Here is a 13,061-nt window from a genome sequence, read left to right as displayed (position 1 = left end):
TGCCGCCTGTGGGGTCACACAGAGTCGGACACGACTGAAGTGACTTAGCAGCAGCAGCAGCATTCACACAATTAGACTCTTTCATAATCATTGTTAATTTTCAGTGAATCACCTGAAAAAAGTATTCTAATTTTATATTTCCAACAAACGTATGAAGTACTGCTTTACAATGGCAATTTTTTGCTTCTAGCAAGGTTTGGTAAAAAGTCCAACCAATTCTCTGCCCCCAAATTTTATTAAACACCAAGGAATTGTAGGGGTTTCCCAGGTGGTGCTAGTGGTAAAGAACTCGCTTGCCACTGCAGGAGACATAAGAGACGCAGGTTTGATCCTTGGGTTGGGAAGATCCCCTGGAGGAGGGCATGGCAACCCACTCCAGTATTCTTGCCTGGAGAATTCCATGGACAGAGGAGCCTGCCAGGAGTCTATAGGGTCACAAAGAGCTGGACACGACTGAAGTGACCTAGTACAATACAAAGATAAGCACACTCACAGATGGAACTTCTGTGAGTACCTAAATATGTTAATAATCTAAATTCAATTATTGAATGTCCATTTGAATACCAATGAATTCACACTTCATTATTTGCTTCTCTGGATTTTCTATGAGAAACAAAAGCCGCCTAGCGACTTTTTAAAAACATTTTCATAAACTTTAATTGTTCATTGAAAAGAAAATATCTAGACTCTCCAACATTTTTATTCTTTATGTGAACAAAAAGTTGCATAAGAAGGTAATCCTCAATCTTTGGGATTCAATCACAGGACATTCTAATTATTACAGAAACAAAGTGAACAATCCACTTCCTGAGACCAAAGGGTTTTCTGAAAAGTGTACTCTTCCTGTTAAATATTATAACGAGCAGAAAGTTGTAAAACAATTATTCTGATTTAAGCATAAAGATTTTAGATTGGCTCCATTTCTTTTAAATATTTACATGAAAGTTAGAAATGAAAAGCATAAAATGTTTATGTGTCCAAATAAAATTGCTTTGTGACCAAGCATTATCCTCAGTATTCCTGAAGACTATTTTCCAGTTTTTTGAATTGACTAATTCTTAACATTTAGAAAATATGTTCTGGTAGGGTAGGATTAGCTTAGTGTTCAAATCCATATAAATTTTTTGTCCATCTCCCTGGTTTTTGGATTGTATCAATTGTCAATCAATCCTTTACAGAGTATTCACATTTATATAATACCAGGTGATATCAGATGATGACTAGAGAATAGAATGTTGCCGTGTTTTTTTTTATTTGAGTACAAGTAACAATTTTAGTTTATAAAACTACATAAACAACTGTACAATATAAGTCCATCACATGTCGGGCGCTGTCCTGAGAATTAGAACCAATGGGGACTAGACAATGGTGATGGCTGGTGATGGACAGGCAAGCCTGGCCTGCTGCAGTCCATGGGGCCGCAAAGAGTCGGACATGACTGAGCGACTGAACCGACTGGGGACTACACAGATATGGCTCTACCCTCCTCAACATTTACAGGGCATGTTTTCTAAAAGTTTTTATGCTTCATACTTTGAAGCTTCATTTATTTTTCATCTGTCTTTAAGACTCTCAAATATCCTTGTATTATGAGACTACTGACAGAACTACCTTAAGAGGTTCAATCTTGGGTGATTAAATATCACTCTATTAATAAGAGTGAACAAAACCGAAAAGAGAGAGAACATGACGCAGAAAACTTCAATAAACAAACTTTCTTCAAATTTTATGATCTCAAAATCCTAATATTCCCTCCAAAAATCCTCATTTCCCTACTGACAAAGATACAATAATCTTTTAACTGCACACATTTTATATCACAGTGTATACAAATACATTGCTCAAATTCTTCCTTTACTTTTTACAAGGAATTTTATACTATGTACTTGAAGAATGCATTGGCTGTTATCAGATAACTGTTTTATCATCGAAGAATGAATCGATCAAAGGATGAATCACCTGTCATTTAAGGAAAGTTATTTGGTTCCTATGTTTTGGAGTATAATTATTTAAATCATTATAGAACTTGGGAACTGAAATTGATAAACTTAATCCTGTAACCAAATTTCACTTGTAGTTTAACCCTTGAGAATATGGAAAAACAAAACAGACAAAACAAACAAACAAAATCTCATCTATAGCAAAACTAAACCTTGAAGAAAACAAATATACATTAATTCTCTTTCAACACACCACGTGGCTTATTTACCTACTTAGTTGGAAATACCCACAGTTTTACATCCCAAGTCACCTCTGGGTTTAAGTGTTTCTTAAGGATTGGAAAAATACAAATCTTTAATAACATAGTTATTACAGTCATTACAGACTACTACCACTTTCACCAAAACACATGTTCATAATAAAGCATCACCTTCGATTACTTCAATACCATTCCATTTTCTCAGAGTAACTTAAAATACTATTAAGCTTCCCCATCTTTCATTGTCTGCTTCCACTTTTTCATAATTTTGCCTAGAAAAGGTCATATTAAAATGTTTCTATACTCACCTCCATGAACAAAAGCCAGTTGTATGGGCAGATGTTGAAGAGTCAATTTGAGGCAACGGAAGTAGACGTGGGAGGGAAACTCCCAGGGGTGTACCCAGATTTGTTGTACGGTTATTTGGCGTACCAATGACAGAATTCTTGAGTTATTTAAAACACACATACAAATACAAAACAACTCTGATCTACAGGGGTGCTATTCAGAAAGATCACTATACCGAAAACAAAACTTGTTTTATAATACCATGAACTTTCCCAAAGTAATCTTTTATATATCTTTACAGCATTAAACAAACACACTTCAGAAATAATGGTACTGAAATACCGTTCAAAAAGCAGTAAGGATTTTCTTTTGGCAGAGGGAGTTGTTTGAAATAATTTTTAATGCATCGGCAGCACTAAAATACAAGCTTATTTTTGATAACTATCACTACCACATTTTTAAAGACTACCCTGGTAGCTCAGACAGTAAAAATTCCGCCTGCATGCTGTGCGGGAGACCTGGGTTTGATGCCTGGGTTGGGAAGATCCCCTGGAGGAGGGAATGGCTACTCACTCCAGTATTCTTGTCTGGAGAATTCCATGGACAGACGAGCCTGGCAGGCTACAGTCCATGGGGTCACAAAGAGTCGGACACTGAGTGACTAATACTTTCACTTTCTTTAAGATACATTTAACATACACATAGTCTCATTAACGATAAGAAATATTTGTGATATATATTCAAATTATTAGAAAATAAAACATATTTAGAAAGTTTGATAGTACTGATTATTGCTGCTTTCATTTCTTAATTTAGTCAACTAAATCATAAAGACACTTGGAAAGAGATAATGACAGTGTTTTTCAAGTAGACATTCAGGCCCAAATTAAAGTCTAGAGACTGACTTTAAAGTTGTACCACTATAATGCATGCAGACCCTCTAAAATAATCGTATCATTTCCTGCCATGTAATTATATGCTTTCAAATTTATACTACGTAAATTATGACAAGTACAAACAAGCGTGTTTGAGAGAAAAGTTGTGGAAAAGCCCTTGTGTCAAAATATATTAAAAAAGTAAAGCCCCTCTCTACAGTTACCCTCACATTTTTTTTAGGCATAAAAATGTGGTATTTGAGTTAATAAAATATTTAATAGGACTGACACACACATAAATACATACCAAGAAAAATTTGCAGGTATGTGAAATACATTTATTTACACTATGGGCATTGCTGGCTTGAAAAATGGCAAATCAAATCAAATAGTAATAATAAGGATTAAGGAGGACAGCTGTTTGAATCCTTTTTAGTGCCTAAAATCACCTAACGTTCTCAAAGATTTTCAAAAGAATGAGTTCACAAAAAGCTTCTCTACAGAGAATTTTCTCTTTGGGAACTTTCCAGGTTTCAAGAATGCCCCACTCAAAGGGGAGCCAAAGCATTGTTTCCAGACTGTATCAGCAGTTCTGGTTTCTTTCTAATTAGTAGCTAATAAATTGTAGTTCTATCTTCATCTAATACACTAAAATCCTGTCTGACACAAAAGAAAACTTGCCATTCCACTACTATCAAATAAGCAAGGCAACAAGCACAAAGAGCGGGATGCTAGTGGTGGAACCAGCAGTGGCCAAAGGAAGAAAAAAAGGAGTTAAAAACATCATTTTTTATTTTCAGAGATCCTTCCACTGCGGTCTCTGCAGTCACTGTGACTGGAACAATATCCTTACCACTGGAGTGCAAATACAATACCTAACTCTCCAGGACTTTATTCCCCCAAGAGCATTTTAAATCAGAATCTAACTACCACAGAACACATACTTTCACGCAGAAGCTTCTGAACACACACACGCTGAACTTTTACCTGTTTTTATGCCGAGTCTTTAGCAAGTTTCTTCCAAAGGGAGCCATGGTCCGCCAGGCCAGCGAGCAGCAAGGATGATATCTTAAAGTTCTCGGGGGTGAGAGTGGGGGTGGGATGGGGGGATTGGATTCATAGAGTGGAGGGAGGAGAACTGGGAGCTTCCTCTTCACCTCCTCAGATGCTCCTGGTTTCTTAGCTCATTAGTAGCCGCCTAAAGAGAGCGGCTGAAAGTTGTGCAACTGCTGCTTAACTTTGAACTGCGGGATTGTTGTGCTGCTGTACCTTTGGAGACCTGCCCAGCTTCAGCCTCCAAGAAGGCGTTTGGAGGCAGGAAAAGGAAAAAAAAAAAAAAGGAGAGAGAGAGCTAGAGAGAGGAAGGGAGGGGGACTGTATTGTGCTCTGTAGTTATTTGCAGACTTGCTAAACTTTAAAGAACTGCCAACCCCACAGGCATGATAATACCCACGAATGGGAATTTCACTAGATTTGGAAACCCCTCTCCCCCGCTCTCCACACCCAACCACACAAGGTGTAGTGAACACATACAAAAGATTTAAAAGTAAATACCCCCCACCTCCCAGCCAGCTCCAGTCTGTGAAAAGTAATCTGACTGAGGCCAGAAGGAGTGAGGGTCAAGAATTCTTTGCCTAGCGATTCGCCACAAAAATCCCTGCCTGGGGTCTCAGGCTTAGAGGAGCGAAGCTGGAGGCTGGGTCCTGGTGTACTCGAAGACCACCTCGTAATCTTAGCCCCCCGAGTTCAGGAGGTTAAGAGGTTCCCAGCTCCTCCACTCTTCCAGTTCATCTTTCAAAAGTTGGAGGACCTGAAGGACCAAAGGGCTCCAGGGCTGAAAGATCGCAGCACTGGCACAGGAACCAGCCAGGGTTTGGGGTCTCGACCCCGCCCCATCTTTGTCATTGACTAGCCCTTTTAGAGTTTGAAGGAAGAGCCAACTGCTTGCTGTCGCCCCTGGACGAGTAAATTGAGATAGGACGCGCCGGGCGGCCTTCTGGCAACGGAAGTGTGTAGTGCTGGTCTAGGGGCTGGGGGCATCTCCCGGTCCCACGTAGGCTCGAACCCGGGACCCCGGCAACCCGCGGGTGCGGGGTGGGCGGAGCTCGCCTGCGCGGAGACACCGTGAGAAACAAAGCGCTGTCCAGGGGCGAGGCCCTGCAGAATTTTCCCAAGACATTTTTTTCTCAGATTTCATTTCCACGCCTCTCCTCCGACTCCCCTCTCGTCTACCACCTCCTCGCGCCACCTCCTGCCCGCCCCCAGCCCCGCCGCTCTTCTGATCTTTGCTTGGAGGAAGGGAGGGGAAAAAAAAAATCAAAGGACTGTGGCTTCAATCTGAGTAACACTTCAGGCTAGTGGATCTCTAGCCCTCAGCGAAGGACATGAAAGGCTTATACTTTCTTTGGGAGCACACTCCTGACCCTCAACAAAAGCACACCGAAAAAAGAGTGATCTCAAAGTTTTCTATTATTTTTATATGCACTGATTTATACAGATTTCTACAGAGCTCAAAAAACTCATCTTTCCAAAATTTATCATAATTCTTACCTAGTACTCTGTGCTGTATATACATATATGTGTTTTATATAGCACTATTATTTAAAATTTATTATTTGTAATTGTACATAAATATTACAAGCCACATATATGTCCCTAATTGTTATGTTAGCTCATTTATTAGAATAGCCAGTGCTTTAATTCCATTCAGTTCAGTTCAGTCAGTCATGTCCAACTCTTTGTGACCCCGTGGATTGAAGCACTGATAGGCTTCCCTTACCTTTTATCTACTCCTGGAAGAGAGGACAATTTTTAAAAAATACAGTCATCTTTTAAATGCATCTGTGGCAATGATGCCAGAGAAAATCTTTAAAATACTAAAAGTAGTAAGTATTAATGACATATTTTGTTTTATATGTTTATATATATACATATTAATTTATACCTGTATGGGGCTTCCCAGGTGGCTCAGTGATAAAGAATCTGCCAGCCAAGCAGGAGACTCAGGTTTAATCCCTGGGAAATGGCAACTCACTCCAGTATTCATGCTTGGGAAATCCCACGGACAGAGGAGCTTGGCAGGCTACAGTCCATGGGATCGCAAAGAGTCAGAAACGACTTAGCAACTAAACCACCACCACCACCATACACATGTATGTGTGTATATATGTGTATATATACATATACACGTACACACTTTACATGCAACATAAATAAAACAGTCTTGGATATAATTCAGTTTCAGTCCTTGACTTTATTTTACAAGCACATCCCCCCAAAATGATACTATCATGGAAACTTGCCCAGTTATTCTAAGTTGTTCAAAATAGAATCCCCTAAAGCTATGCTGTTCACTTATTAACATTGGCTGCAGCCAAGTTGGAAAGAATTTTGCATTTACAAATATCCCTGCGTTTCCTGTAGTTTCAGTCCTCGACCCTTATTAACATTATTTATATATGTAGTTTTCATATAAAACAATTTTTAATAGAGCAGTTTAATGGAACAAGAGGAAACAACATTATATCTTTATTAGCATAGTCATGTTGAGTTTCAAGTTAGCACAAATGAACTTCATTTAGGATGTAATTATTCCTCACATAAAATATTCTATTAATACTATTTATGACAAGCTCTTTGATGTATGAGAATTAAACACAAAGGATTAATATCCCTCAGATATTAAAAGCTGAAAGGAATCAAAAACATGGTCACTTTTATCTAGATAGAAATGCAAGCAAACAATAATTTGAAAGAAAATAACAAAACCATGTTTTTAAAAAACAGCTATTAACCAGATATTATGTAGATAAATTGAAATGAGATTTTATTTTTCATCTACCAAAATGCCTGATTTTTAAAATGATAATGCTCAACTCTGTCAGTTGATGGTCAGAGTATTCTATTCTACATGAATAGTACAGATGGTCATATCCCTGATAGAAATGAATTTGGCTATGTACATCAATAACCTTTAAAATATTTGAACTCTTTTATCCAAGTTTTTTCTCATAAGAATTCTTCTTAAGGAAATATTCAATTTCATAAAAAGGCTTATGCCTATTAATGCTCTGTTGAGAACTAAATAAAAAATTACACATGAAGTGTTGACACAGTATTAGACAAGGAACTGGGTACTTTTCTTTATTAGGTAGAAGGTGGTATAAAAGTTATCTCATATTGAAAATAAGGCAAACTAATGACTGCATGGCCTTTCAGTGATATAGTGGAACTTTTTTCTAACAGTTCCTCTCAAAGACTATCCAGTTCCCTTGAAGAGTGAGATTTTTTTGAACTTACTATTTACTACTGATTAGGCCCAAACTCTGTGAAATAAGGGCTTAAGTTGTATAAGAAAAAAGAAACAGAAGAAAAGAAAGATGCAAGTAGAAAGATAACTCAAAAGATTATAGTTTTATTGCTCTGTGAGACATCAACCAATTTTACATTTAACTTAGAACTATTTCAGCCTTCTTTCTTTAATTCATTAACTGTTAATATATATGGCAGTCTTTTCTATCTGCTTTTGGACTGGCTTTGCAATTCTGTTGAATTCTTCATTAATATGTTAATCATTGACACTTGCACACTATATATTAATATTTGTATGAGATTCTTACAGTTCAGGTTTTTGAATAACATACTTTAGAAAAACTCTGAGCATGCATCTGTCCTTTTCTGAATCAATGGAAAATCTTCATAGCAATAATTTGGTTAACTTCCTATACAATCCCTATCTTTATTAAAAGATAAAACGTGTAAAATGTGTTTGATGGTAGAAAATGGAATCTTCCTTCAATCATAGTTAAGTATACAGCTCAGCCAAAATAAATAAAAATAGTATATTTCCTTATATATTTAAATTAAGATGAAAATCAACAAGGAAGATACTACATTATACTTGATAATAGAAGAATGAATGTTCTCCTGAATCATATGAATGCTATTGAATCTGTGGTTAAGCTGTTATCAGAAGCTAAACAATGTCAAAACAGGTATTCTGATAGAAAGGCCTGTTTTAGAAGGAGGTATAACAAGATATATGTATGAATTTGGGGTCCAGTTTATTCAGAGCCTCTCTTCATATTAAGGTTTTGTTTGTTTGTTTGTTTTTTGCTACACCATGCAGGATCTTAGTTCCCTAACCAGGGATCTAACCTGTGTTCCCTGAAGTGGAAGCATGCAGTCCTAACCATTGGACCACCAAGGAATTCCCTAGGGAGTCTTTTTTAAATTGAATTTTCCCAGTTTTATTGAGATACAATGGACATATATCACTGTATAAGTTTAAGGGGAATGGCATAATTGTTTGACTGACATGTATTGTGAAGTGATTACTACAATAAGTTTAACCAGCATCCATTTCATAGATACAATAAAAAGAGAAAACAAAAAAAGAAAAAAAAATTCTTGTGAGAACTCTCAGGATTTACTCTCTTCAAGTTAGTATACCTTTTGAAAATGAAAGTGTTAATCGCTCAGTCGTGTCCGACTCTTTGGGACCCCATGGAGTGTAGACTACTAGGCTCCTCTGTCCATGGAATTCTCCAGGCAAGAATACTGAAGTGGGTTGCCATTCCCTTCTCCAGGGGCTCTTCTCGATCCAGGGATCAAACCTAGGACACCTGCATGCAGGCAGATTCTTTACCATCTGGGCCACCAGCCCAATGTACTTATACACCAGTGTTAACTATAGTTATCGTGCTGTTCGTTGTATCCCCAACACTTATTTATCTTGTAACTAGTAGTTTGTACCACCTGCCTCCAATTCCCCCTCTCTCAACCCTGTCTACCCTTCTGCTGACCTTTGTATTATATGAATGTGGCTGACTTTTAGCTTTAGCAGTGTTACTTCATTACAAGGGTAGTAGATATGAGTATAGCCTTCCGAACCTACCTGCTAATGCAGGAGACATAAGAGATGTGGATTCAGTCCCCGAATCAAGAAGATCCCCTGGAGGAGGGCTTTGCAACCCACTCCAATATTCTTGCCTGGAGAATCCCTTGGACAGAGGAGCCTGGTGGGCTACCGTCCATGTGGTCATGTGAATGAGCGGCTAATCACTCCACTCCATATGGTAATCTGTGAAGAAATAGCATACTATATGTTATTATATTTTACTAAATATAACAGCTTGTTATAATCAATTAGTTTAGTGATGTACTGAAAACGCCATTTTCAATTAAGGGAAAACTGGTAAGACAGAGAGGGCTTCTCAGGTGGTGCTAGTGATAAGGAACACACTTGCCAATTTAGGAGATGTAAGAGACTCAGGTCTGATCCCTGGGTTGGGAAGATCCCTTGGGGGAGGGCACAGAAGCCCACTGTGGTTTCTTGCCTGGAGAGTCCCATGGACAGAGGACACTGGCAGACTACAGTCCATGGGGTCGCAAAGGTGGACGCAACTGAAGTGACTTAGCACAGCACAGCACAGCAAGACAGAGAACCTGTTTTATTTGGACAATGAAGAACTCAGAGATAATTAAAACTAGCCAGAAGAGTGGAATCCAAATTTGGATGAGAATCTCTGGACAATCAAGATGCAGCCAAAAGGCACCATGTGGAACAGAGCTGTTTAAAGCAAAAGGTAGAAAATGTAAAAAAAAATGTGAGTGGAAGATGTGGTTAAATGGAATTCCAGAGCTATTATCACTGTTATTATTATTTCAATAAGTGTCTATCTTCTAAAGTTCTTTCCTCTCTTAAGGGTGCTCATGGAAGTATAAAGCATGTCTAAAAAGGGGAATGGATGTACTTTTTCTCACAGAATCTTTTAAATAATGGATGTATTATGGGTTATGAGAGGTTACTCTCTAAAAGTTTGAGCAAGGAAGAAATAGCAATCTTGAATGGTTGAGGAAAAGCCCAGAAGCACAAGTTCATTTCAGTTCCAGGATTCTACAGTGGCAATGCTCTTTTGATTCTTCCAAAAGAAAAATTTTAGAATGGCACTTTGAAGCTTTTGAAGATTTTGCATAAGCACAAATCTAGTTAGTCATACAGCTTCAATAGGTGGCTTCAAGCTTTTAATTGATTAAACAGTATTTGAAAAGCTGGCTTGTTGGGTGTTGGCCAGATACCTGTGTCCTAAATAAAAGGCCAAATTTCTTCCCTTAACAGCCATGGCTATTATTAACCCTAAATGAGATAAAGTGACAAATCCACATAAGGAAGGCTGTTCCTAGAAATTGATCAACTTCAATGATTATGTTGTGAAGAACAGATACTTTAATAAAATAAAATGAGCATATATGAATATATAAGCATCCTCAAATATACATTCACCTGTTATATGAAATAATAGAATTATAACATTATGTTATAACAATAGAATTCAATAATAATAGAATTGTAACATTTGTGCTTTACACAAAGCATTTATACGCTTGATCCCAGTATGTTCAGCAGAAGAGAAAATATTGTTTTAGTTTTATAAATAAGGAAAACTGAAGTGTAGAGCCATGCAATGGTTTAACTATTATTCAAGACAAAGAACAAAATGTGGAGGCAAAGATGACTTTAGTATAGGTAAGAAGCATAGCTCTACCCTCTACTTCAAATCTCTCATTATGTAAATGAAGAAGACGAGACTCAGATATAAATGCACTTGCTCAAAAAAAAGTGTTAGCATGAAGTAAAACCAAGAACAGAGCTTGTTGGCTATACTAACAACTCAAATAGAGCTTTTTGATTAACATTAAAATATAAAAAAATAAAAATAATCAGCCTAAATAGCATAATTAAAAACACAGCCCTTAGAATTCATCTGTGCAAGGGCTCATTTTACTGCTTAAGTGCAGAGGAGAGTAGATTTCCAAATTTAATGCAGTAGTAGGCTTTCAACACAGTTCTTCCAATTCAGTATTCTTGTAAAATTATATAACTGTATGTCCTTAATCTATTTTCAAGCATTTAAATAACCAGTTCAAATCTCATAGACCTAAATAACCTCTATTTCATAGTTAATAAAGAAGGAAAACTATTTTAATTCAGTGACAGGAATTTTTACGAACTCATGAAGCACTAAGAGTTTTTGCTGCAAAAATTATATATCTTATAGAGACATGTGATGTGTTTATTATGAGAAACTTTTTTTTAATTTTATTTTATTTTAAAATTTTACATAATTGTATTAGTTTTGCCAAATATCAAAATGAATCCGCCACAGGTATACATGTGTTCCATGAGAAACTTACTATTCAAGTTTTAATATGCCAGAAACTAACAATTTTAACATTCAAAACTCTCCTTTAGAAAATATAATATGGAATGAATAAGAGAAGGTGATACAATATGTTTCCTATAAGGAAATTAAACACTATTTTAGGTAGTTCAAGATAAGTGAGGTTTGATGCAGCAAATTGGTTACAAAGGTGTTGGAAAGAACGGAGAACTATAAGCTGAATACCAGGAAGTTGCTACCATGATTGTACTGAAACCCATGAGCTAGCACCAGATTCTCAGCTTCTGGAGAAACTTCTTAAACTTCTTCCACTTCTGTTTTAACTATTCCTGGTGAAAATCCTGAAGTGTGCATTCCAATAGCACTGGGTCAATATTTGCAAATCTCTCAGCTTCTCCAACTTTCCAAACTCTGCCTGCATTTCTCAATGTTAGAACTTAAGAGAAAGTTGGCACTGAAGCCACTAGCTTGGCAAGTTCAGTTCAATCACTCAGTCGTGTCTGACATGACTGAGCTTGGCAAAGCATCTCATAAATATAGTTTGCAGGCTTCTAACCCTGTTGATGTGGGGAAATAAGAGAATGATATGGAATCAAGAACATCAAACACAATTTGACATTTGGTAAATAGTATTTCAGTGTAGAGCCACCAGGAAGATTTCAGAGACAAAAGACATGCTTTCTGTGTATGAACTAAATGGGTGAAAAAAAAAATTCTAGAACATGGTCCAAAGAGCCTGAGTAAACAGTCAGACTGTTGGTATGGCCCATATTATGACTGATGTAAATAGAAAACCATACAGTGGGTGCTCAAGATTTGGTTCATACTGTTAATGGAAGCTCCCAGTCAACATTCCCTTCTCTAAGAAAAGGGTCAAATGTTCTAAGAGAGAGAACTATTGTCAGGTAATATAATTTCCTAACTAATTTCAAATAGAACCCATACCTAATGTGACTATTATGAAAATTAGTAGAGTAACAGAGATAACATTCAAAGTACATTATACCTGATCAATAAAAGTCACCTCCATAAACCTGCAGTCCCTGCCACTCTGGGTGTGTATGTTCAGCTCAGTTCAGTTGTTCAGTCGTAATCAACTTTTTGCGAACCCATGAACTGCAGCATGCCAGGCCTCCGTATTCATCACCAACTCCAGGACTACTCAAACTCATGTCCATTGAGTTGGTGATGCCATCCAACCATCTCATTCTCTGTCGTCCCCTTCTCCTCCTGCCCTCAATCTTTCCCAGCATTCGGGTCTTTTCAAATGGGTCACTTCTTCGCATCATGTGGCCACAGTAATGCAGTTTCAGCTTCAACATCAGTCCTTCCAATGAATATTCAGGACTGATTTCCTTTAGGATGGTCTGGATGGATCTCCTTGCAGTCCAAGGGACTCTCAAGAGTCTTATCCAACACCACAGTTCAAAAGCATCAGCTCTTCGGCACTCAGATTTCTTTATAGTCCAACTCTCACATCCACACATGACTACTGCAAAAACCATAGCTTTGACT

The 13,061-nt window shown here is 37.4% G+C and overlaps 1 protein-coding gene across 3 annotated transcripts in view; it reads right to left on the bottom strand.

The window, feature by feature from the left end:
* RASSF9 (Ras association domain family member 9) overlaps positions 1-13,061 on the bottom strand; it is a 61,728-nt gene that overhangs the window by 29,615 nt on the left and 19,052 nt on the right. Inside the window, exon 1 of one of the 3 annotated variants that reach the window (XM_055586340.1) lies at positions 9,260-9,373. The exons of 1 other annotated variant lie outside the window; for it this stretch is intronic. Coding sequence is in view for 1 of the 2 variants with exons in the window: in XM_055586324.1 (XP_055442299.1) it covers positions 4,351-4,397 (47 nt within the window). In the remaining variant the exon portion in view is untranslated. Of the gene's footprint in view, positions 1-4,350; positions 4,723-9,259; positions 9,374-13,061 lie in introns of those variants that run through there. One more of the 3 variants, XM_055586324.1, reaches the window with a different exon arrangement.

The sequence above is a fragment of the Bubalus kerabau genome, chromosome 1 (assembly GCF_029407905.1).
Source record: "Bubalus kerabau isolate K-KA32 ecotype Philippines breed swamp buffalo chromosome 1, PCC_UOA_SB_1v2, whole genome shotgun sequence".
Classification (NCBI taxonomy): Eukaryota; Metazoa; Chordata; class Mammalia; order Artiodactyla; family Bovidae; genus Bubalus; species Bubalus kerabau.
This window is presented reverse-complemented; position numbering and strand designations above follow the sequence as displayed.